Source organism: Lineus longissimus, chromosome 2 (genome assembly GCF_910592395.1).
Source record: "Lineus longissimus chromosome 2, tnLinLong1.2, whole genome shotgun sequence".
In the NCBI taxonomy this organism is placed as follows: domain Eukaryota; kingdom Metazoa; phylum Nemertea; class Pilidiophora; order Heteronemertea; family Lineidae; genus Lineus; species Lineus longissimus.
Genome location: NC_088309.1, coordinates 25,589,096 through 25,616,932, shown reverse-complemented (window position 1 = coordinate 25,616,932; position 27,837 = coordinate 25,589,096). Strand labels below are relative to the sequence as shown.

The 27,837-nt window shown below is 42.4% G+C and overlaps 1 protein-coding gene across 4 annotated transcripts in view; it reads right to left on the bottom strand.

The window, feature by feature from the left end:
• Nucleotides 1-27,571, bottom strand: part of LOC135483247 (repulsive guidance molecule A-like) — a 30,592-nt gene extending 3,021 nt beyond the window's left edge. Inside the window, exons 1-3 of one of the 4 annotated variants that reach the window (XM_064763933.1) lie at nucleotides 27,280-27,571; nucleotides 10,023-10,168; nucleotides 8,572-9,110 (exon numbers count right to left, since the gene is read on the bottom strand). In XM_064763933.1, coding sequence (XP_064620003.1) covers nucleotides 8,572-9,110; nucleotides 10,023-10,168; nucleotides 27,280-27,305 — 711 coding nt within the window. In that variant the 5' untranslated portion in view covers nucleotides 27,306-27,571. Of the gene's footprint in view, nucleotides 1-8,571; nucleotides 9,111-10,022; nucleotides 10,386-19,428; nucleotides 19,651-23,219; nucleotides 23,364-27,279 lie in introns of those variants that run through there. The other 3 variants (XM_064763934.1, XM_064763936.1, XM_064763932.1) reach the window with 3 other exon arrangements.
• Nucleotides 27,572-27,837: the final 266 nt, after the last annotated feature.

Genomic DNA, 27,837 nt, shown 5'->3' with positions numbered 1-27,837 from the left:
ACAATCTAGTTGACACTGATGCTGCAAAGGAAACAATGAGGAAAATGAATGTTAAAGATACAGAAGCTGAAGAGATGCACTTAGGAGCCTTTGATATGTCTTCCAGCTCTTCTCTGAAGAAATCTACCTGATCTCTCTCCTAGCTCTCAATCTGTAAGAGAAAGTCACTGATAATCAACGCTTTTCGATTGTGGGTCATCAGCGCCTCTTGACATCAGCATCCAGACTTGAGATTATGAGAGTACAGCCTCACGGTCATGGTGAGACTAGCCACCCATGCACTGGAACCTGGAGAGATTAGCTCAAGAGATTCTGGCACTTTCCGTGTGGGAAAATATGGTATGAAAGGAACAAAAGAAAGGCATTAAATCAGTCACAGAACATCGGGTCTAGGGGAGGGTGAGGATCGAATGTCTATGATGACACTGGCAAGTTACAGGTGAAAATCAGTGTTCAGGCCTACATGATTTTGAGGAGAAATGCTCATTATCTTTCCCCAAACATGATTCAGTGATGAAACGTCCTCTTAAATCTTTTATACCGCTCATGAAAGACACAGCCTGGTTAAGGCAGCCTTGGGTACACTAGAACACAGTCACAACCAACTTAATATACACTTAACCATATAACCTGAGACACTGTAGATAGCATATGGAAAAAGCTTAACGAATGTGTGCCAACATATTTTCAAGGTATCAAAACATCCAATCGGAAACAAAATATTTTTTGTACACGGAGACATGGTATTGGTGTTAAGACGGACGATTGAGGAGTGTTATCTTTAGATTGCAATGTTGGTAAAAGTCATCTGATGCCTCTAAAGCTGTTTACTCTTCTTCAGCAAGAAATTCCATTTTCAGTAAGTTGCTGCAAATAGCCTATGTCTAATACGCAAAGATATCAAGCACGGTTTCGTCTTTGATATGATGACAAACTGCACCCAGCAGCAAGCGTTGGGCCTGTAGCCATTATTGTGTAATGATCTGGTATCACACCTGACTTTCTTACATGCCTTCAAGGGTTAATGTCAATGACATCAGCATGTTGGGCCATTACTCTTAATATTTTGATTCGAACAGATAAACCTGATGTACGATAATGGCCAATCATCTGTTTAAGTCCATTCAGAATCTAGACCACTGGCCAGAGTCATTGGCTCAAGCAGCATCTAAGCCGCATGGAATTTCATACATTATGCCTTCATTAGCCTCTGCATACAACTTTGGAGCCATGCCATCCGTTCTATTCGATACATCCCATTCAACTCTAGTTCGACAAGGACACCCCAAGACTATACCAGTGTACAAATGACTGCACATACACCATACCATGGATTTATACTCAAGTTGATTGATCTTATCCTAGTGTATAGTACACACTATGCATAGTCAGTGCACACAGTGTGTACACTGCCACTATATGGACAAAAATGTTGTAAACCACAGTTTTTAGGTCAAGTAGGAAATAATTGACAATAGAAGCCAGATGACTGAGAGTTTGCAGTAACAATGCAGGTAGCTTCTGGCCCTCTGTTCTCTCGGCCATCCTCCATCACGTTATTACAAAGCCGAGACGAGAGACCGGACGAAAAGGAAATGGCGACATCCGTCTGCTCCTGGTATGCAGCCCAACAACGTCCCAACGGCATGCTCTGATGGAACAGCAGAAACAGAGGTTTAGAAACATCCTTTTAGTTAAAATCGCTTTTTCCATTAATCTGAGAAATTATAAAAAGCTTTTATTCAAGGGTGGCTGAAGGTTATCAAAGTGGCTTTTAAGGCAGTGACACTACTCGCTTCTCATTTGATATGCAAATACAATATCCTTTTTTGATTAGAAAATGGTATCTGATATTTCACAAATTCACGCAATTCGGCCATCAATCATTTCCAGGATAAATGCACCGATTGAAGGGTCAAGGCCAGAGAAGGCAACTCCTTGCAGGCGTGATTAGAACGCTGAATATGTTGAGCGAGATATTATTGCGCCTTCAGGTGGGATGGCTCAGCATGGTCTAGTTAAGGCTTCAGTAACCAACATTTTTTGTTCTTGTGGGAGCAAAGGCCCTATGAGGGAGAGACAAAATACCCACCATGCCTCCAAGGGCAAAAGGCTCAAGGTCATGCAGAAATTGACCACGGGTGACTCCATGAGGTTCTCCCATTCTATATTCGTTTGTTTTTTTAAGCTTCAACTTCAGCCTTATTGATGACTCTCTGACTCTGGCACAAATACCCCCTCTTGCTCTGTTCCTGGCACCCAGGCTCCCTGGCCTGTGGTTTGTATCCCTGATATTCCATAAAGAAAGGGGTATCAACAAATCGTTTTGATATTGGAAAGGAAGAGTGTGCATAATAACCAAGTAGAGTTTCATACTTGTGTGTGTTATACACACATTCTTGGTGTAAAATTGCTCTTGCCATTGATTTCCAATCTAACTTCCGACCACTTCTAACAACATCAGGTGTATGTATCAAGAGAGGTGTATATTTGTTACACCATCAAGGTATTTTGTTTATGATTCATTCATACAAGCAATTAACCTTCTTGTTTGGCTTGAGATCAATAGAGTATTGAGCTGAAAGTATGATACACTGGCAAGAACCAGATCACTACATAGCCTAGGCTAGCACTTCTGTGAAAATGGATTTGAACTGAGTTTTCCGATGGTCAGTAGAGCGAAGGATGAGAAGAGAATGAGAGAGGATAGGCCAGGCCAATCAGCTTGATCAATACGGCCATGGCTGATATAGGAAACACGGAACCAGGTACAGCATAGCCCTCATACCTCATCCTGCACAGCAAACTTCTTCCTAATCTTAGCATTGACCATTGCTGGTCCTTAGTGGGTTTCAGCTTCCAAAGAAAGTTGTGCAATTGTAATGATAGTCCAAGATGAAAAAGCTCTTGTTGTGTGCATATATACTGTACAAACAGCACTATATACGTTTGAGCAAAAACTATGAAATCTAGGTTGCCTCCATCCTCTAATACCAGGGTCAGTTACATGCTCCTCCCCTGGCATACATTATATAAGCACAGTAAGTGCCGAGTAAATGACCCTTAATCTCAGGATGCATTGCCCCTCGGTCTACTTGCACACGCCATGTACATGTAACAAGAAGTGTTTGGCCAGGTCATTTCTGATAAATTGACTGGAGTAAGGAAAAGAAGGTCATCAAGATACGCTAATGCAGTGAACAGTTCAATCTGATATCAGCCTTGTGTATCATTCAATTGCTGAATGGCTTACAAAACGTAATTGGGCACACAATAACACCAAAATTAAGTTTTAAGGTAAATCTCCCTTGAGGCCCCTCCAAACTAACTGAAGATTGTTTGGTATAAAAACACGGTCAGAAGGTACAGTTCGCATGCATACTGTCACTCCAGTAATGGCCAACTAGCGAACAATAGTGACAAGGGAAGTGTATAGAAATGGCGTCTATTCTCGGAAAGCATTTGAGAAGAAGACTGCAGGGCATGCCTGTTGGTCTGTGTTCATAAAGAATTGTGCCTTGTCCTGAGCAAATACCTTAAGTGTGCACTCTGATAGATTTAGGGGGGACCACAAACATTGTAGACTACCAGGCAAGCTAAATGCCTATTTGCTGGAAGTGTTATGCCCAAAGGCAATGAAAAGAAAAAGTAAATATGATCAGGTGACAATACTGATCAAATGGAGACCAAATTATTTGTCAGAACATCTTCAACACTTTATAGATGAATAATGGAGAAAGAATGTTTGTGTGATTGCATTCTGTTTATATTGGAACGACTGATGGTATCGAATTTGGCAGCTCCACTCTCAGTGTGCACTTTCATGAACCTCGGCTGTATTTTTCTAGAAATTGAATGCTCCCATCGTTCTGGGTTGTTTGCACACCCGGTAGTGTTGTACATGCAATAGCCAAAGGTCAGCACTGGGCACACAAGCACTGCAACCCTAGACAGCATAAGTAAGCCAGACTACAGACAATTTAGAGTCGAATGGGACATTTGGGAATGAGATATCTAGTCATGAAATATCATCAATCTTCACTCAGAGATGACATCATGGCATGTTGACCACTGACAAGCTGCTGCACTGGGAGAGCAGCCGACTGTGGACGAATATCTATATTGGGTCAGACGTAGAGAGAAGTTCAGCATCACACCTTATGGAACATTTAGCAGATGATCACACTCTGTATTGGTGCAGGATCAAACTTAGGTGAGGGCGGTGACAAGAACCATGAAATTCACTTTCGAATCCTCCCCTCCAGCCCTGAAGGTTCTGCTGCATGACAAGAGGCAATACTCTTACATCGACAAGGCTTTAAATTCTGGCCAGCTTTAAATTCAACCAACCAGAACAAAGCACAAATCCAAGAATGGTTCAAAAGAGATCTGACCCTTGAGTTGATCATTAGTGTTTGATCATTGAAAGCATTGAGCCCCTTACTTCATCCACTGTACCAAATAAAGGATTTTAGTTGCCAGAGAAGCGGTAACCATCATTGGATTTCATCATGCCCCAGGAGGGGTATTATTGGTGGAGGTTCAACTGGAAGACTGCCGCAGTGGGGAGGCTACCACTGTTGCATAACGCCACCACCTAGGACCTCAGGCTAATGCCCAATTTCATGTTCGCATTAGTTTTACATGATTGAATCCAGGGCCATTGTTGTAGGGAAGATCCTGTACAGGGAATAAGGTCCTTGTACCAGGCTTCTTGACACACAAGGCACAGAGATAATCACCTCCCCAAAGCACTGCCTGTTAGCTGGGAATTTAACGCTGGATGATTGCCCAAATGCAAGGCTATACTGCAGTGCAAAGTCTCCATATCCAAACATTCTGGTTCCCATGTGTGGACATCGAAACTTCATTAAACAAAATTTACAATTACACTACATGTAGAGGTAATTCCAATGATACTTCAAGAAGAATCCATGTACTTTAACCTTGCTCGTAATCCTTCTCAAATTTCAGAGCTACATTCTTCAACGAAACATTTTAAGCAAGCGAACAGATGTTGGGGATACAGCCAATTGCCCGCAAGGACAAAGAAGATTACACACACTGTCCTAAATTACTCCACTTTTTTTTGTGCCTTGTGTTTAGAACTTCGGTCATGTTATGTTTATGCCAAGATGGCTCTGATGTAAATTCCCATTTCTTGATTTATGATTTGGTTTATACAGCTTGATCAAGTGTCTGGAAGATGAATGTATCAGAAACAGTTGAGGTGAAAAAAATGCCTAGAGCTTGAACATGTTTGATCGACCGAACATAGGTAGTCTACAACTGCCTTGAGGGAAAAGCATTCTGCCAAGATCTGAAGAAACAGACCCAAGGAGTGCTTCGTACTGGTCCAAGAAAGTCCAAAACAGAGTTCATATGCTTTGGTCTTTTGGTTGTCAAGGGGCAGGCACCCTGGACAAAAAAAGTTAGGGCAGAATTTGCTGCCAGCCTGGTCAGAACAGACCACGGGAAAACGCCACAAGCGAACTTACGGGAAGGACTTGCGAGATCCGTGTAGGAACATTGCAATCTTGGAGCCAACCTTTCAGCTGCCACAAGTCTTGCTTAGTGTCCAGATGCCTCAACCTTGCAACAAATTAATTTCACAAGATAAGTAGGCACCTAATGATTCATAAACAAACATCTCCGATATGACAGGGTTAACTTCCAAGAAGATAATAAATGTGAAGGTGGAACTATTTGGGTCGCCAAGATCAAAACATTTCCTTATCGGAATATTTATCTATGACCCCATAAACATACAGGAAAGCAAGCCAGGCAACACACAGGGCGTCCCAAGGTGCCATATAAAAGTACATGGAGTGAGAATATCTTGAGAACTGATAATGTTAACCCTGTGGCACAATCGGTAGGCCTACTACTAGAATGATGAGGAGTCTGAACATGATTTTCAACCCTAGCTGTGACATGGGTACTTCTCTTTCATAGCCTGTCTAGTGCCTAGGCAGCGAAAACAAAACCCATGTCACCTCATTTCAGTGAAAACTGGAGATCTTCCATCCAATCGACCATTATTTAGTCTTTGCACAAGAGAATGATCTCTAAAATGCTTTTGCCATTTGGAAGGATTATCAAGATCTTTCGAATGCAATGAAATCTACGAGCAAGAAATTTCAAGCAAGGCAGTGTTAGTGTATTTCTTCAGCTCTTTGAAATGAATTTCCCAGCGAAAAGATAGCAAGATAACCAGGTGCTCGACTAATAAATCACTGGGATAGAAAATTGGTTTTGAGGCCAGGTTACTGACTGGACAACCTGTGTATGTAATCATTGCCAAGAAAACTAATAGGCTACAGGGGGAACTAATAACTGGCCATGTAGAAACGAAAATACTGATCTTGCAATGTGAATCTTTGTGTGGAGACATTGCAAGTCAACCTTCCAGCTGCCACAAGCCTGCAGAATTCTCAATGACAGTGTAGTGGATATGCATTCAGTAGGCAGCCAAGCCTTGGTTCATCATGTCATAGTCCATTTCTTACATTTCCTAATGGCATGGATAGCACAAGTATTCCTAATGGTCACTCTTTGTCTTGTGTGTCTTGCTGTGCAAAGATATGCCAAATTCCTGGCACTGCATGGTAATCAGTCGGTTTTGAGATGGGTTGCTTGACCAAGAGTTGACCTGTGAACTGCTTGCCTGACGATCTGGTAGCCTCTAAGTATATTTACATTGCATCAAGTTACAGATAGAGAATGGACAACCAGCAATTCAATGATGGCGAGAATAGCCAAGAGTGACTGTCATGAACTCTCCAACAAAACAATGTGGACGAGTGGTGCCATGTTGAACCAGGAGTTCATGCTGGACCACAATGGTAACCTTGTGGAATTTGTGTATATTGACGACAGTTCAGCTTTAAAAGTAATGAACTAAATTCAAAAGGCTGTCCTCTTCAACAGACATAGAATCTGCATTTCAACAATGGCAATGGTTTTTAGCAGCAAATATCTTCACAATAAGTTGTACAACATTCTTCAATTTTACAGAAAGACAAACACAGTTGTGCAAACCAAAAAGTGCGTATTACCCCAGCCTTATTTATTGGTTGTGTATCTGTAATAAAGCACCACAACACTTTGTCCAATACACATTCGTACACTGTACACAGTATACTAGAATACTGAACGGAGTTAAATAATTGATATGGGATGAAAATGAGAATACTTGCTCTACTTCGAAACTGAGATTTGTTTGGACAAGGTAAAAAATGCAGCCATCCCTGTTGTGTCCAGAGCAAAGGGGAATTGGAGAAAGTGAATGTTTGGAGTGAGGTTAGATAGCTCCTATCGCGGGCCTCTTACTGGGAGTTGGTCCTTATCATTTCTTCACACATTATGATAGTCCATTCAGTGAAGGGTTTAGCTTGGGATCAACCTGTTCATTTTTGATTAATATGGGTAAATAGGAATACCTTGTAGTTGAATAAGATAACCAGCCACTATACAGTGCAGTGTGTTAACTGGATGTACATTTTGTATACACATCAAATGCCTGAATAAGTCTTATACATGTAGGCCTAGTAGTTCTAGGTAAGTAACTTTGTGTGTGTGGTACACACTATATCAAAGTACAGAGGCTTTTCCATGTCCCTACAAGGGGAACTTCTCAAGGTTATACAAAAAGTATGTGCATGTGTATAAAGCACAACTCCTGCAACCTTTAAAACAACAATGTTGTCTAATATGCACTCTCTTTGTTTAGGAAACAAATTTGAGATTACTTTTCAAATTCACAATCAGACAGCATTTTTGTAACCCTGGAACAGTTGTCTCTGTTTATTCCAAGGGAAATGGGACTCAAGACATTAACAGAGGGTATTGTACATTTGTATCTTGAAAATGTTGTGACTTTACTTTTAGCTGTCGAGAACCAATAAAGATACCGTCTGCCATGGCTGTGTAGAAGCTATGAATAACGTTATGGGCCCTGGCATGGGAACACCTGGAAATGTCAATTCAGAAAGCCTACATTGTCATCTTTGTCCAGCCTCTATGCATAGGACATGTTCGAATTCAACTCCTTTGGTTGCCTATTCAAACGTAATTGTAGGTTGCGGGAATTGTCTAAAGAGTTAAGGAATTTTGCATGGGTTGTGTGTAAACTGTTACACATCTTTGTCCGGGTATTGAGTGTAAGCAGGCCACGGGGAGGAGCCGAGTGTATTGGCCAATGCACATGGGTAACCAGGCCAATTGCTCAAGTTAACCCTGTGGTGTAAGGCCTCTACTCCTGAAAATAATGACCTATTGTTATGATACCAGACAGTAAAAAGTAAAATTCCTTGTGTAGCAAGATTGTTTACAAATAGGTGCAACTTTAGTTTACAGCAGTCACAGCTCAATCACATGCTGGTACACCTCTCAAGTTAGGAGTTTTTATGGACTCCCAGCACAGATGTAAAACATATGTTAGGGTGATGTGTATGAAAAGCCCTGCTTAAAAAAACTTCCAAAACTTTTTAGAGTAAGTGACTGCATAATGTTTCTTTTGACAAGTACTGTAAATGTAAAGACATTGCAATGGAAAATTCTGATACTAACCTTGCTGGTGGCAGTGGCACTTCCAGCCCGTCCAACCGGATCATTTGTAACCTGAACTGTAAGGTGCTCATTGTCAATAAGGGGCCATGCTCCGCGCACCTTACATGTCTGAAATTCATCTCCAAACGTCCGTAAATGAGGATCACCGAACAATCCACAATGTCTATGGACGGTTTTCAACGCTTTCTGAGGTTTGTACGAACAAATCCGAGCACGCGGCACTTGTGGGCGTTCGTATCCTGGGCCAAGATTAGTGTCAGATCCTGTGTATATTTCGCCCTGCATTGAGCAGTTGTTGTGTTTCATCCTACTTTCTACGACTTTTTGAACACTATGGAATCTAATGTCTCCGACGCATGAATCGGTCATGTTCTTCACATGTCTGATGCACATCAGATAGGTCCTTAGAGCAATGCAGGACAACCTCTGGTCCAGGTCGTGTATGTAAAGCTCCCCCATTCCTTGGAGAGCGTTATTATAACGGGTCCAACAGTCATCAACTCGACACTGACTATTCCCAGAGAACTGATTTCCAGAAACTGAAATAAAGAGAATTGATGTGTGAGACAGTTTTGAAATGACATAACTAACAAGAGCCTTATCTAGGTCAACTGAAGAAAACATTCAGTTCAGCTTTAATTTTACCAATGCTTAGTGTTTCATTGAAACAGCCTTCCTATAAAGTAGGTAAACAGTAGCTCCTAAAGTGAGGAGAAATTACCGAACAGTTCAGCTTTAAATCTGATACTTCCGCTAAACCCTCCGATCAAAATACTGTAATAGATATTGACCAGTTCAGCTTTAAAATTTGCAGGCCATTATCAATTTCAAGCAGTTCATCTTTAAGGAAAGTTTTGATGGAAATTCTAACTAGTGCATGTGTATGAAGTGATTAACTTCATCTTTAGTGACAGCTAATAATGACAATTACATGTATGCAATGTAATATGTAACTACAGTACTGTCCGTAAGTAACAATGCATGTAACACACAAGAATTATGTTAGGCTCATAACCCATTAAAAGTGGGATTACATACAGGTCTGTGGTCTGTAATGTTATGTGACACTGGTTGTTACAGCTGGACAGTACTGTAGTTTAGGCCTGCCATTATTCAGGTAACATTTGTGACAGAACTACAAAGTGACCCTCTACATTCTCCTGAATATGCTATGATAACATTCCATTCATCTCCAGGCAGCTTTGTCGGATACACTATCGGTCATCTAATATCCCACTGTTAAAAACCCCGATACATTACTTGGGCCTACATTGCAAGGGGACCATCAACAGTAAGAGTTAATAAATGCTTATAATATACATTTGTACATAGGCCAGTACATTTTTGCTTAGTACTGATAGTGTGGATAGTGGCGTGCCTTGCCGCGGCCGGTCGGGCAAATCGTTCCCTCTCTTCGCATATACATTTGCCGCAAAAGGAACTGGACTTACCTGATCTCGTGATGATGGTGAACAGGATAGCAGTAATAAGGACGGGGATCGGGCCCAGACGAGAGCCTGGAATGGACCGTGTCCCCATACCCTCGATCCATACAGACCAAAGAGATCTCAGCTCAGGCGTTCTTCCTCGGTACGCTCTGCGATCATGAAAGTAGAAAGAATGCATCACCAGTCAATCATTGTGACACAGATCGCTCCTAAGTAGGAGCCAGCATTGTAATCCTATAAAAAATATCCTAATAGCATATATCCATCAGTCCGTTAGTGAGATAATCCGCAATGGAATCTATAACCTCCGACTATCGCGATGTCGTTCTTTACTGAATACTCCGTGAGCAGGCGTGTGTGCTGGCCTGAACGCCTTCAAGCAACTGGCGAAGTCCCGCCCACCGACGCTTGCTATTGGTTAAAGGGGCAATATATCGGCTATTTAGTGTCAGTTAACGTTTTGATTGGCCGATCGGAATCAAAAGGTAGGAGCTTACCGCAAACCTTTATAGGGGGAGCTAATATAATCTGGCTTTGTATTTCTGATACAATACTGCAATCACATGCGTTTATGTTATTAAATCGTGCGAAAATTTAATTGACGACTGAGCGGTACACTTGCGAGGGCAATTGTGGCTTGTATTTAAAACTACTGGAACACGGAAGCACAAATAAGAAATCTCATGGGTGCCAAAGAGCCCAATAATGTTACACCTTTCGTGCGAATATCAAAAGTTTAAATAGTGGTCACATCGTTGACCTTGGTTTATAGAAGTACTTTACATGTACTTAGGCTAAATCATCTTCACACCTTCTACAACACCTTGTTACACCGGAACCTCGTTTTTCTCAAGGAACAGCGTAAGTCGACAAACAGCTCCACACGCAGCACAACTTGAGTAAAGGAAAAAAACGAAAGCAGTTTTTCAACGTCAACTTTGCAGCTAAGGCCTCGGTGATGACCATCTGAGTCCTTCCTTTATTTTTACAGCTAGGAATACATTGTATAAAGCTGATATTACAGCGGGGTTTGTTTTGGCACACCGCAGGGGTTTTGCCGGACCTCGGATAGCCAAGGGGATTTATGGACAAGTTACCCAAGTAACACCTCACGGGTATTGTGATTTAGGCCTAAAAAAATACCAGGTATAATGAGGGAAAAGGTTTAATTGGAATCTCATGGGAAGAATAACTTGCCAATAGTCCTCGGAATGGAGCCCCAACTACTTATTCATGAAAGAAAGCAATTACCAACCAAATAGCTGTATTGAGTCAAGTATTCGATTTGTATGCAGTGCAAACCTTGTATGATCAAACACACCGCGTACTCCTTCTAAAACACCCCCTTATTATTGCGACCCTTTTTATTCTTCAAGTACCTCACATTCACGACACAGGTCGTAATCGTAGCAAAGAAACACACTTTCTATATAGCGATTTTTCCAGGTGGTCAACAAACCACTTCAATGATAATCCATCCAAGCAATTTGCTGGCTATTCCTAAACACAATGGAATTTAATTCTTAATACTTTTGTAAACTTTTCTAAAGCGCCATCCATGGGAGCCCCCAAAAAGGACTAACCATTTCGCTCCTTCAACAAATCCCTGTCCCCTTGTGTGGTATATCGGCATTGTCACAAATTTGCAATTTGGCCTATAAGATTATTTTGATCTGCATATAATGGCATACAGTCCTAGCCAGGAGGGGCGTAGAACCCTTCTTTCCGCTGCCCCTTAGTGTAGAAGGTTGAAATGTCCTGTGATAGAATGTTCTGGGGAACAAGAGATTCTATTATGACGTGCTTTGATCTCAAATCTATTGACCGTCGTGACCTCTACATAACCATAAACCATATCAGTCAACAATAGGCCCGGACACATTTCCCAGGGGACATTTTCTACTACCACACCGGGTTTCACGCGTTGACTGACCCGACGCACGAATTGGTATCAGGTCGGTTCTGTCCCAACAAAATGCAGGGTCATCAAAGGGGACTGAAACACATCAACGCAAGAATAATGCAGAGAAATTATCGTCATTTTGTAGAACAAACATTCAAACAGAAATAAACGTCAAAAACGAAAAAAGCCCGAGATTTTCGCGCGAGGAGCACGAACATTTTCAGACCAAACAATCTCAGCTTAAATATGGCACGTAAAACATACATCAACGTGTAAACATTGCCGCCAAAGGACAATAGCACACAAATAAATTCATTTCGCTGTGTGAACATATTGGAAATATTACTTGTATAAGTTCGTGCGAACCCAAATTGAGACGAAATTTGGCAACCATCTGAGAAGTGACAGTCTATGCCACCTAGCTGAATTCTAAGGAACTTAATTTCCCCATTTTTTTCAGAATCAACCCGAGGCAAGAACGCCAGGATCACTGTGAAATGAGGTACATCTAAGTCGCAATCTTGGACGCTGATATCTGGCACGACACCCCTACAGGGTTTTCCCACTACTCCACATACAAAATATCATTATGTTGAAAACCCCTGGTGGGCCCCAGGTAGGATGAGGGTGCCTCCCCTCATGCGCCATTCAATTCTACTCTATATAGAACAACTCGAAGCAGGAGGTACCCGCGCAGGTAAAAGACCGCAAACCACAGCCGCCTTCCATTAGTCTGATGCGAGCCCGCGGCTGACAAAATACACCACGATCTGACGGGCCAACAAGCAGCTATAAAAGCATTTTGTTTATTTGCTCTGACTGTCAAATTACCTTCCTGCAACAGGAAAGGTGAGAACTTGCTTCCAGGTGAACGGGGGTACCGACAAATCCACAGTATAGGCATACCTAGGAGACAATCTTCCAACATCTTGTTCCTTTGTCACGCTTCATCTTGATTGCTATCACATAAAACCATAATTGCGTAATAACATAGTTTAGAAGATTATATTCATTTGACTATTTTCTTTTCTGCGCTCCATAGACCACATCGCATCTATGGGGCGCCACACAGATTATCTCAATGGAGCGCCGTGCACGCCAACATCTAGCTAGCCGAAGAATCAGATTTCACTTCCACAGTGCTTCCACCTGCATACATGTAGAAGTTTACCATGGATAGCTTCTTATATACTTGTGTACCCAGCTATGCAAGGACGTTACTCGCCCTTTACGCGACCACAAATAATCTAACCGCAGCTTCAGCTGTTGATTGGAAATCCACCGCAAACATACACACTGATAGAAAATGTTCATCAACAATGCTTTAGAGGGAGAAATGTCGCGGAAGCGTCAGTGTTATTCATGTGTAAATTTCGCTCCGTGATTTGCATTTCTGGAGCTTTAATCAATTCCTACTCAAGAGTTACTGAATCCGGAATACATTTAGCCCATGTGGAAAAGCCCTCAGCGTAATGCGAGATATTAAGTAAACTTTTGATGAACCAGGCACCTGGCTGATTTCCATTCATATGTACGTGACGTGTAAGCAGAACCCCACCCAAGGAAAGCAGGTTTCGGATACTGTAGCAAAATATCAACATGCTGCTGGTGGACGATAGCCTTTACCGTAACGAAGCCTGCCTATCACCGATAAATGAAATTTGTGATCGATTCAAGGATAAACGGCGAACTGGTGGCCCTAGGAAATATTGATGGAAGTGGGAATTGTTTGCGAAATTATTGTTATTTTTACAAAAAGATTGCGCTAAACTGTCAACTTTCCGCAGGATCTGCGTTTGCGCCCGTCTTCCGCAAACACTGCAAGAGAGCTGCAACTGTAAACATACAGGTAGCGAGCCCTGGCCATAGCAGAACATTACTAATTGATGGTTTTATACTCACTTTAAATGCACAGAACACATTGAATATGTGAAAGTACGTATTGAGGAGATGTAAAAACCGCAGCACAACTTAACTACGACATGTATTTCAAGGATATGGTTGACGCGCGGTAGTCTCTTAAATCTTAAAGGAGGACATATGGGCAAGGTTGCGCGGACCAATAGTGTCAGTCTTCTTGCCATATCAAACCTCACATTTCAATATGGTTTGGATTGAGCCATTAACCTTACCGGGAATGATTTATTGATCCTTTATCTTCAGCATCATCACTGCCCAGGGACATCAATTTCGTTCCTTTGCCCCTGGTTCTTATGATTATCGTACAAAATCGTCGACTGGCAACATATTGTGTCCACAATCTCTGTAATTGGTCGGAACATTCTTTGTTTCATCTTTTATTTATGATCGCCTATCGTTAGTTTCTCATAAAAACGAAATCTCCCGGCGGCCATGGAAGACGTCAGACGTTGCTTTACACACAAGGCTCCGAGCCTGTTATTAAGGGAGTGGGGGAGAGGGAGGGGGTGGCTTACCGGCATGACTGGGATGATACCAGTCTGAGAAAACCCCAATATGGCTACATCATCTCGACCCATTAGTGGTTGCACAACGCCCACTCTTAATTAAGGAGTGAGTGAGGCGACCAGAGACTATGCTAACTCAGGATGGGCTATACAGTGTACCTTCAGAGAAAGTCTCAGGTCATTTCACGTCCTCGCCCCTGAGGAATACCATCGACCTAGATTCGTTTCGGAAGTGAATGACAGAATCCTCATGTTATCATGTAGTTGCATCACAGGTCACTTCATTTAAGGGACGTCTCTGAAGACACAGTCGACGCCACTCATACATTTAAGAACAGCCCAAAGGCGCCAAGATACCGTCATTCTCCTCAATATCGCTGGAGAAGAAAAAACACCCCGGCCATAACAATCAAAGGGGAAAGATCACCGCCAATCAGCGACAAGAGAGAACCATTCCGAAGCGCATTATATTCGCTGGGAAATCAACAAGCAGAAACGAGTCGGCTATCAGTCTGTTTTACCGGTACCTCAAATTATAGTGTGCAGTATATGGCACCCTCTCACCGTACACCGGTATAACATTGTTACGCAGTATACTCGTGACGTCATTGTCCTTTTAACTGATATTATTTCGAACAAATTTGTTTGCTTCCTTCAAGTAATTCTATGGCGAAAATGGCGGCCATGATGTTATAATTCCATTGCCATCCAGCCCTGGTCAACTCTACATGCGCTTCCTGGAATGGTTGCTTTATGTTCTCATCTATCATGAGAACGGTCGGCGATAACCTGATGAGGTATGTGTGTAGAATTCCCGGGCGACAAAGGCTAAGGGGCGCGGGCGTGTTGAAGGGGAAATGATGGCCCTTTTCGAATGAAATGGTTCAAAAGATCTCCTATTAATCTTAGATGATTTATCACTCTCCTGCTCTTTTGCGATTGTTGATCGGAAATGTATAAGATTCGTTGAAAGAGTTTAGAAATACTACAAATGGTTTACTTCTGTTGAAAGTTTGCATTACATGAGCGTTGACGAATGAGACTTGCATGCCTTTGCGATTTAAAGTGGCCTAGGCCAACGTCATGTACCTTTTGTTTTCCATTACTCGGTTTATCCGGGCACTTGCGGGTGAATGCGGATAGTAACGGCATTGAAATGTTGCCGAACTCTGAAAACAACAAAAGAACTGTCAATCAGGAAGCTTTGCTCGTGGAAGAGGATCCGTTTTTCTCAAGGAACAGCGTAAGCCGACAAACAGATGGTTGTATCCTCTGCCAATCAATGGTTAAGTATTTTGTGACGATATCATGATATCTGGCGATACAAGCAGATAAGATCCGACACCTTTTCACCATTGAGTTGTTGGGCTCCATCCCAACTAATGTAGGCGTTGTCCCCTGTACATTTTCACATGTTGATGCACTAATGTTAAGTGATAGATCTTGTAGGTTTAGCCTGGACGTAGTCATAGACAAGAAGCCACACTCCCCTCTTGTTGTTTCACCTGAGAGAGGCTTCAGGTGTGATATCTGCAGTTTAGATCATGACATGAAAACCTTCTACACTTTCTCTGACAAATTGCCTGTACTTGATCTACTGCCTTGGGTCTCCCAAGGTAATTTCAACCGGAAGAAGTCTCGTGCATCCATCACCAGGGTCATAGCGAAGTGACGATAGTGCCTCCGGTGGAGAGTGTGCCTTTTCCCAGTAACAGGAAGAGGCATGAAAATACAACCCAATGTAGGGAAATACATCAGTAGTCCCCGCCAATTTCGAAAAATGTCAAGGATAACGCATTATGTGTCGTCTTATCTGCTGATGGCGACCTCGAAAAGTGTTATAACGTGTAGTTGTTCAGCTCCACACCCGTCCGCTACAGGGGACTGGATCATGCCACAGGGATCCCATATGTGCTTGCGACAAAAGGGGTCCCCGTCTCAGTTCAGCCGTGACTTGTATTCCTTTAAACATGACCGAATCTAAGAAACATCAGAAAACGTCCGTTGCCACAACATAAGTTTTTTTACATCCAATGCCTGGCCTGGGTTTCGCATTAGCACGTTTTATTTTGTTAACTGCTTCCCGGAGCTCCAGCGAAGCTTTCTGAAACTCATTACTGGTAATATAAGACCAGATGATCTGACTTGGCAGAAAGCCTGAGGATGAACGCTGTACGCTGTGCATAAGGAATTCAAATGCATCCAGGGGAGGAGCATCGTCGACTACCATGCAGGGTCAGTTGTATGATCCTCCCCTAGCACACATCACTCAAAAAGGCTCGGGAAGTGTCGAGTGAAAAGTCCTTAATCAGGACGTGGGAGGAGTTGATACAACTCACACTCTGACAAGAAAGCTTCATGCATTTCTCGCTCGTTGCACCAACATCGTATGATGATGAATCCTTAGGTAAGCGCTTGTATCACGGGTATGTACTAATTAAAGAACGGTGTTTTTTTGCATCGCAATTAACATACTGTCTTGCTTTGTCGTTTTCTCGAAATAAAAACGACTGATAATTCATAGTCAATAGCCATTGAAAAGCACTTCGGAATCACTCGACGTGTGGCTATTTGGCTGCTAAATGTGCCGATACTGTTCAAGGTATCGATGCGGATTCAATACGCTGTCCATGTGGCACCACAATTTTTACCTGTGTTGGCCGGATCGTCTGCGCGGAGGATGGTTCCCCGCCATCAGACGATGACAACCAGTTGTTGCGTCCCATTCATCACCTTTGTTTTTCTCGCACCATTTGCTAACGATTTCGTCAAAAGAAACATAATCACTTCGAACCAACACATGCTGATGTCATTGAGAGTGAGGCCACAGATGGGAGGGAATCGACCAGCCACATTGTCCGTTGGATGAAAACGTCTACTAAGGCTTTGGTGAAATGGACAATACGGTGGAAGAATTCCATTGCTGACGTAGGCTTAGTTTACTCTTAAACACATTGGTTGCAATGAAGTATAATTTCCATATGAAATCTATTGATCCAAGTGGCACCACAGCCGTTTTAGTGTCGCAACCATGACCGCTTGGGATGGTACAAAATAAGGAACCATCAAGCGTTTTTGACGAAGTTACAGCTTCATCTCTCGTGCCGTTTAGTGAGACAACCAAAAGTGTACCGCAAACGTCTATCTCAACAGAAAGTGCTTTGTTTGCGCCATGAGATTTTCCCTTCACTTGCGATGAGCAAGACTGCTCTTCTATGGAGGTCAGCCACAACTTCCGGAAAGAGATCGACCTAAGAGTGGGAAATTGGTGTGATTAGAGCAGCACATTTAGTGTGACAATTACGTGAATTGAATGTTTAACCTCGTGACCTCTAGTTCATTGCACAGCGAGATCGTGATGTTGTGTTGTGTATGATACGTACTACATAGACTTAAATAGGTATCCATTACTAAGAATGCTGGCGATCCAATTAATCTGGAAAAACTTACTAATTGTTTACAACCCTAACCACTTTGACCCACTGCCACAGATAATGCTACATAACAGCCGTTGGACCTCAGCAGATCCATAGATCGATGATGATACTAGTAATTCATCGATATGTATCATGATATCATCTGCATGATAAAAAAACTGGTGAAAGCAAATGTATGTGCCTTTCTAGAAAGTCTGCGAAGGGATGACATCATTTAAGAGTGGTCGTCGGGTTACGGTCAACTCAACCATCTACTTCCGCTTGTGGAAAACAGCCCTACGATGGGAGATTGAACACTGAAGTGGTGGGACAGTTCAGCTTTAAGGAATACGCCTGAAACGATGATGGCGCGCACCCTTTCAAACGGGGTGAGCATTACATCGTGAGGGCAAACATTTGACCTTCAGGGGGAATGAATGTTAATGATCATTCCTCACAGCGAGTGTGAGTGTTGTTTACGAAATCGGAGAAATTTCCAATTTACAACTTGCGAAGGAAGGCCAGTTGTTCCAACCCGTCAAGACAGAGCGGCGGTTGCACATGCAGAATGCTAACCCCTCGTCTCTCTAAGCAAAGAAACCCGAGAAAAACAACGCTTAGCTTTACATATATGATGCATACGTTTTCATCATCATTACTGTCATTCGGAATTCCGTCCTCGCCAGTGAAAATATTAGTGTTCACCATGCGCAAATGTTGCGCACAGCGGAGGATATTACTTTTGGCCGGCAAATCGTTCAAAACGAAATCCAAAAACTAGGGCCTACTTTCAAATGACATTTTTTGGTATTCACTGATCATAAATTCAAAAGATACTTCTCATGCTGGCGACGAGAAGGTTCAACATTTCACCATAAGGCGTGGAACCCATTGTAAGGATGACATACATTTTCGCATCCTTTCTGTGTTCGGATTTTTAATTTTTCACGCTAAGCAGCTCAATAAAACGTGGTCTATTTTTCATCCTACCGACCACTTAAACGATTCATTGCCGTGTTAATTCCTGCATAGAGAAGACCGAAACTGTCGCCACAAAACCTAGGCCACAAAGCTAGCAAGATAAAAGACCACTTCCCAATGAATGTAAATCTCATATCATTCATGCGCTTCTCTTGCCGCGAGTTTTCGGGGGACCAAAGGCTGTGTTGTCTCCTCACAATGGGGACCACGGGGGTCGTGGGTTTGGGCACAGAAGACAGCCGAATAAACAAGTTACCTTGTACAGAGGTGCCATATCTATAGATTTAGACTTTGAGATTTGAGATGTGTTCGAGATATGTCGGTGGGATGTGACACTTGACATGAATGAGAAGACCCACTAATTAGATCTAACTGGCCACCAGAGTGTATACACGCAGCTCATTCTTCGCTATCCTTGCCAAAGCAGACGGCACTAGAGGAGCATTAAGAAGAAACTCGTCTTTAGGTCCCAGGCCCTGCAAATTGTGCGGTTCGGACACTGGCATAAATCTACCATATCTGCACCAAAGAAAGTATCTGTCTTTACTTGCTCTTGGATCAATCCAAAGGTCGACTTAGCAAGAAACTTGGGCTTTATTATTCTCAACAGAATCAATTTCTAAAATCTAGTCGAAATCGGATAGCATTACGCCATACACATTGCTAAAAGCCTTCCTCCTTACCATGGGTGGATCGCTCGATCCGTCAACGCGCTTCTTCTCCCCGCGCTCGGTTTAGCCGCTTGGCCACCTCGAAGTATGAAAGTGAATCCCAAGTCAAAATAGAAATTCATGAAATTAACTGATCCGATTGTCGTCGGTTCCTGAAACCAGTGGAAGCGAAATATTGTATAGCGAAAGAAATAGGCAGATGTACAAAGACGACACAACTGTCCTCTCACAGAATAAAGCTGTGCAAGTGAAGAAGAATGTCGCATCGTTCCATGGAACGGATCCTTGTTTTGCATGACACCGACCTGTCAATCTCATGGAATCTCACACAATCGGCGCGACATCGCCGCGTCCGCCATGTTGATCTCAACCGTATTTGTCACGGACGGATGATCTCGAATGGCGGCGATAAAAATGCCTCGCGACACAATTGAAGAAGACAATTTAGATGACCCGGTGAGATAACAAGGTGTTAACGTCGACACCTAGGAAAATAACCATATCAGCGATGAACAGAAAGGAATATCGTGAAAGGAATTAACAGAATAATGGTCATGAAATCGATGAGATTATCAACAGTTTGGGTTTGGGAGTTACTGACGTGTTTTGTAAACATGGCGATTCTTTAGCATACGATAGTTTTCGCGTCTACAACAACATTAAACCGTACACGCTGATTGGACGCAAGAAGACATGTGACAAGAAAGATACCGAAACGAAAATGATCCGATCAGAGTTCTTCGCCAGTGAAGTTAACTTATCGACAACATGAATCGACCCGCATATGAGAAGTTATAAGCTGAGGGTATGCAATTCCTAGCACTTTACAGAGCAACATGCTCAAACTATCCAAAATATTCATCATGAAATTGAAGATGAGTATTCAAAATACGAAATATAAAGCCTTAAAACACTTCTGAAACAGTTCAAGTGTGACCATCGGATTTCTGTGTCGACATTCCATAGAATTGCAAGACCTCTTATGATGACCCGTATTATCATGTTATAGAAATCGTATATCGCCTTTGAGAAATAACTATCAAATATTCTGCATAGACGGCAGATACGGGGTACTTGAAAATACGGATTAGAGCCAGGAAAGGCTTCAGTAAAGAATGCACTAGTCTATCTATAGAGCTGGTAATGAATACAGCTTTTACGGGCAGACCCACTTGAGATTTCGGCCATTTCAATGCTTCCTTTTAGACTTTAGAGAGGTTTTCGAATTGACCTAAAGAGCCGTACTCCATTGAGATGTGGATTGGCATCGTGTCACGTCCGATGACTGTATGAAATGGGAAAGCACGGTTTCTGTGTTATGCAGTTCGGACAGACACATTCCACAGACACCTACCACCAGCTGCAACAACACCAAGTTGTGGCCGAGTAAATAGGAAAGCTACTCTATTTCGGGAAGTCATTTCCAATGGGACTCGCCCTGAATGAAAATGAAGGGAAGTCGTGACATTTGAGTTGATGACTTATGAAAGGAGCCCGAAAGAGAATGTCCCCCACAGATGGCTCGGAAAATTTATAAAAAAGAAGCTCCTCTCGGGACAAAAGCTAGGAGATTGACTTTCTCATCTCCAAAAAGATCTGAGAATGGGTCCTTTTCGGTTCTGATCTCGTGAAAGAAAGAACTTCAATTTGCCAGCCGTTTTGGCAGAAAGGTAAAAAACAAAAGAAATTATAATGAAAAAAGTGTAAAAATGCATGATTAGGCCTCGGTTTTTCTATCTTGTTCACAACAGCGAGAGTCTTGCAACCAGAGCAATCATGAGCAACATGTCGCATGATTGCACATTTAACACAAGTAGCGGAACAATCGACAGTTTTGGTACTTAACCCAGCGGAAAGTGACAATTCTAACTATTATACGCAAGTTGGAAATATCAGACTCGGGTTTCGGGTGAAGATGACCACTTGAACTACAGCAATGTGTACGATGGCCAATTTTGTAGCAGAGAGGAATGGCAAATCCAATTGTTTGCTCCTCCACAGACCAGTAAAGCTGAGCTCGAGTTCTAGTATACGCCACGATCCATTTCGCATCTCTCAAATATCATTGTACTTCATAGGACTATTGGGCTGGAATTTGCACGTAACTGTTGTAGATTGTACTAAAATTACACTTGCGAGGTCTTTAAGTGCGCGTAGTTGACATAGAAAGCATAACGTAGAATGCATTTACCCTCCACTTGATGTGCAGTTGGATGAACGAACAACAACACTTTTTTTAATAGCACCATGAATTCCTATTTGAAGAGGGAAACGCATCACAAGCGTGACAGAGCGATCAGTGTATTAGCGACAGCATAAATGAACATTGCCATTACAGTATAAAAAGCGATCTGCAATCATGTTACAGGAATTTCAAGTTGGTCAATACGATAGTCTCTGATGACTATACCTAACAGTAGCGTTGAGATTTTAGCAGTCTTTGGTACCTAGTATTCCTCTCGAAATGTGTTGGGTACCTTTTTGACAATAATGATACGGAAAACGATTAACTCTTTGAGCTAATTACTCATTGCGTAGCGTGCTTTGTCTCACACCCCTTTTAATCCGCATACCTCCAAGCCTCTCTCCCATTGATCATGGCACAGTGGTTGCATGGGCCACCAACCTCGATCTTCATCACCGTATGGTATCGACATCCACTTGTCGTATTCCATACGCTGGCTACCCCCGCGATAAGTGGCCATGAATATTTCAGATATTGACCACGACCAACTCTGTTGAGTTGCTGATGAGCTGTTTGCGGTGGAGGTCATGCGGAGGTGGGGTGAGGCTGAGGGGTCCCTGGCTGCACTGAAGTGAAAGATATGACCAACCACAATCAGATGGCCAACTTTAAAGAGATGCTGATGAGTGGAGGAATGAGGTTGAGGCTGGGCTCCTCCGAGTTGGCCATGACTTGGATGACAGCACAACTCTGCCCTCTTTTATATAAAAGTAAACAGATTTGCAGAAACACTACACGTAATTACCTTAACTTCGAAATCTCAAGTTGAATCGATTCCATCGATGGAGCCATCAGGTCATACGTACGAGCACGAGTCATCACACAAGAAGGGCCATATTTGAGAGCACAATTTCAGCCTCCTTCACTCGACAATACCAGCAAAAAGCTGTTTATCCGTCTGCAATAACCAATTTGTGCAGTGCATAATTGGCATCGCATTTCAACTCGACACCTATTACAATGTCAAAATCATCCAGTTAATTTAGTAATTGGCGATAATTTCATAACTTTCGCACTTCCAGCCCAAGCAAGCCCCGATGTTATCGCAATATCGGATAACGTCCAAGCTGGCACAGTTTGTCGCAACCATGAGGGCCATATCGCGTATTATGTCGGACCTGCATCAGGATTTGTTGATTAAGCAAATACTTTTTTTTCGTATCAATATGGAATTTGTCAGTAAATCTCGTTGGAAGATGATTGCAGAGGTCACGATGACCTTTCCGTCATGTTTTGGATCCACCATTTCATCGCCCAATAACTATTACAAATTTTCCGTCCTGCCAAAGGTAAATCATCAGCAGCAATCATCAACAGTCCTTCGGGAAGCATGTAACAACTTATGTCGTCATGGCAAACGAACAGACGACGCAGTCTTGTCTGATAGCTGAAGGGGACAAAAAGGCAGGGGGGGGGGCAATAAAACAGATAAAGACAATCATCTTCTTGCATCACAACCCATCCGACCTGAATAACAGCTGCAGTGAAACATAAGGTTTGTTTCGGGTGTTCCTGGCGAACCAAGTTTAGTCAAAGAAATGCGAGAAATGTGGCCTACCGTGCTTGTTGTCCGACCATCCTGTGGTCGATTGGGCGAATCTCACAATTTTCGCTGAGAATGCTACTACAAAATGTTGTCCTCTACCATTTAGTATACAGTCGTGTGTTAAGATAAGTGTTTGGTTAGACTAGAGAGAGCGAGCACACAAAATGTTCTCGCCCTGTGTGCAGTATGTATGTATGTGGGAAATGAACAACGCATACGGCTCAAGTGGATCGATATGTCCCATCCAGGTGTTCTCGAGGGCTCGCCTCTTTCCAAGGTACTTGTCCAAGTCCGCATACTCAACACCCCGGAGCCGTCAACAATAGTTGCCGCTCAAGTGTCCCAGCGCAGTGGCCCAGGTGTGTGGTTGGTAACGCTGGAATCAGGCGGTTTTCGGCAATAACATCGCATTAATACTTTCAAGCAATACGCTTACCAAAGGTAACAGCAATCTTCTTGAGGAATGCATTTGTAACTGATGTATTTTTCACCCGAATAAGCTGCCGTCATGCTCAGTATTCCCAAGTATGGATGAAAGAATCTATACTTGGTATTACCATCAACTGCTCTTGTATCTGCATTGGCCCAGCATTGGACAAATATGATAATGGTTCAGTTAAAACGTTTACAGCCCCCATATATGTCCTACGAATATACGGGTGACGGATAGACGTCATAGTCCTCGTCGAAGCCGACGCCATCATGCGTTGATGTTTCGAATGATATCACTTCTGACCGATACTGTACACTTTCCGGTTGTGACAATACCTGATGGCCATCGAGTCCACGTCCGGTCTTCAATGAGGGAAATTTTTCATCTTACCAATTCGTTAAAAAAATTGTCAAAATGGTTTAAGAAACCTCTTAGTTTCCCACCATTAACTGCACAGAGACAAACAGATCACCTCCAAAGAAGACAGCACTCATTTTTTACCAAGTAATGCAAACAAATTCATAATGAAGTAAATTTACGATCCTTGTCCGTCTATTGACACTTTGGTGAGAAGAAGAGCCTCGGCACGTTTCGAATGTTGACAATATGCTATATATCACCCTAGGATTGTTAAAATGACCATAACTGCGTGCTTTATCAATGGGAATAGGAAAAGCTATCAGAGAATGGACTAGAAACTCACTTGTTAATCGTGATCGAGACCAATCGTTGATGGCATCGGCCCTTGAGATTCTAGTGGCTCTTGATATCAAAGCTCGCCGCACACCTCTGCAGGCACGGATTTCCCCCAATCAGTGGTCTGTCACACCTGTAAGTGCAGGTGCGACTTAACCCACAACCCTCAGGCACAGTCATACAGTTAGGCATTTTGAAGAAATCTGGCGAAAAGAAACGAAGGCAACATTCTATCTTGCATTGCTCTTGTCAGTTATTGGTTACGGCGAATCCACGTTTATTGATGATTGCTCCAAGGAATAGACGTCTTAGTATCAAACATCTGCTCGTTTCCATCGGCTGGTTACTTTTTGGGCGGCCTTTCGTCCCTCCCTACCGTCATGCCTATATCGTCTCTTTAAACATAAGTTCGGATTCCTTGCGATATCGAAGTGAAATGTTTGAGGAATGTCGATGGAATTGATGATTCATGAGATAACATTGATAAGATTTGCTAGATCTCTCCCCCTGTGTACCATATGGGATAGACATAAGGAAGATTATGAAGAGAAGCTACCATCAGCAGAGGCAGAAGCGGAGCAGACGATTCAACCTTGCCGCAAGGGGGATTGCAGCTACCTGCCACAATGCATAGATATGAGTCATTGTCCACCTGTACTCGAGGTATAACCAAGTTATGGCTTCAGAAGACGATCATTGGCAGTATTGAGTGTTTACATCTTGTTTGCTGTGCGTCCGAGAAACGGATCGAGCTAATTGTGACGATGTGGAGGAGGCTGAGAATCTTATCCAAACACTTCCCAGGATTAGCAACCAAAACACGCGATGTACGGAAAACGCGCCGATCGTACAATGCTGCCTGCTGCCTACTGACATGACTGAAACAGCTACGCTTTGGAAAACGAAAAACGGAAAAGAAATGTAGGCGTGATGAAGGGCTGATGAGGCAATGATCCCTTAGCCAGTCTTTGGGTTTCCAACAACTTCGAACAAATCTCCCCGAGCTGACTGCTGACCCAAATAATTGCCATTTAATCCTCTGACAATTCGATAGATGCTTTTCCATGCTTCTCACGTACCTAACGTATTACTTCTGACAGTATCTTTGGGATCGCATTATCTTTTTCTACCAGCCACCAATGGCGTTAATGACACTTAGGGAAACAATGCCGTGATGGAGCCAAAAGCCATATGCAAAACGGGAAATGTTGACGTGGAATAGACCGAATTTGCTGGCAAAATGACGTCATGCATTGTGCCAAATATTATTTCGCTTTCACTGTTTCCTCACCCATCGAAGTCCAGCTTCCGCGGGGAAAACGGTTTATTTTGATTTGATCGACAAATATAATTGAAGAATCATTTCCCATACATGAATATTCGATCACCTACCAGACTACCTCAAATGCTGAGCTTAGAACTTCGCAGTGGGCTCAGTCTTTATACATGCCTATACAGGCATAACAAAACTAATCAAATACCGTTTTCATAAAAATCAATGGGATATCGAGTGTTGATTTTGCCTGTCAGAAAACATGCCATGGAATAATAATTTTGTTTTTTTACAAACACTGGCCATTTTAATGAAACATTGTTCAGCAATAATCCAACCGGAAATGAAAATACATTTGAATGAAGGAAATCTGTGACGGAAATTAGACAAGCTCTACGACCTGTTTAGAATGAAAATGGAATGTAAATGAAAGCAGACGACAGTTTCTATGGTCAATCTAAACTTCAAATGGAAACAATGATAGTTGTTTACGTTTAAATCGCTTACGGCGTGAAAACAGCCAATGGCTTTGTAAAAACAACAGGTAAAGTAACCAAAACTGGTATTTGCAAGTTAAATAAATAAGTCAAGAAAACGATAACAGAGGTGTTGTGAAATTAATCGATTTTAAATTGGGGCACGAAACATTATACAGGGTGTAGCAAGAATGAAGTTACGAGTTTCGCATTGTTCTTTGAAAAAATCATGCCCAACTTCCGGTCTGGAATGGTAAACTCGTTCCACTCTTGTTTTTAGGGAGTTTCTACTGTTTGTTATAGCCGGAATATCTTCCCCTCCGATACAAATAACGTCAGACCTCATGTTTTGCTCACTACAGGATTTTATATCGTCTGCAATATGGCAGCAATTTGAAAACGAATCAAATCAATGTAGGCCTATAGAGCGAACGCTGAATAAAAATGGTTTATATTTAGAGAGTTCACTGCAAATATCTTTGCCTCAACCACGCCAAGATCAATATTATTTCACACCACATTACGCAATACTCCTTTCCTCGACTTTGGAAGGAATTACTCCTAATCGGATCGAACATCTATAGCTCATCTTTCTATAAGGTACTTAACACATCAAAAGATCGTTCGATCGAGCAATCGTAAATGTGGATCTCATTAGAACGACCTCACGGTCATAATCGCAAAACCAATCAGCCAATTTTAAGACCTGAACTTTCTTAATCCGATCGATTGGCATGGATGTCACAATGGGGTGTCCTCGTGAAAGAAAGAAAGCGACGGTTGGTTACGGAGAAACCGTTTCGCTGCTTCTTCCTGTCACATCTCAATGCTTCTTCTTGTCGTCGTCGGCTTCTTTTGGTAATTGTAACTGCTTTGTAGCTTCTTCTAGTCGTCATTGACACTTCTAACTTCTTCGTGTCATAGTCATTACTTCTTCTGGTCATTAATTGCTTCTTCTCGTCATCGTCATTGCTTCTTCCAGCTTCTTCTTGCCATTGCCATTACTTTGATTCTTGGCATCAATGCTTCTTCTCGTGATCGTCGCTCCTCCTCGTATATATTTTCAATGTCATTAAATTTGCTTTACCATGACACGGATTAAGAATGCCATTGGATTCTTCATATTCTTTGATCAAATATGTCTTTTTATCTCTTTACATAAAACAAGGAAAAGAGATTGAAAACGATCCTTACCTCTTTCTAACGCCCCTGACTCCCATCCCATATATATGGCGGTAAGCCGAAAGGTAAATGAGAAAGATATCCAAAGTAATGACAAGTTCCGTATCCCGGACGCTGCCAATTTCAGCATAAATCCAAATCAATTCGAATACAATGGCTTAACTCCAAAATGTCTCGAAGTGATATCAAAGAAAGACAGAGTTTATCCGGAACTTCAATAAATCCTGTTACACCGGTGGCCGATCAGCGCTGCAACTGAAGACAGCCCGCTTTAGCGCCGACTTAACACCTTCGCGAGACAAGTAGTCAAGAATGTAATCCGATACTGCGGAAGGTTTCCTACCGGGATGGGTAACCAGCACATTTTCACCGTAAACCTCGCTCCTATTGCTTTGGTTGGCTTACCGGGCGGACACAATTAGGCCATGTAAACAAGGTTAGAATTAACTATTATTGCTTCTCTTTGTATCGATTCATCTCAGTCAGAAAAGTCTCCCTTTTCGTGATATAATTTGCATTCTTGACAAGAGAGGTATGGATTTGACCGCAGAAGGGGCGTGACCATTCTCA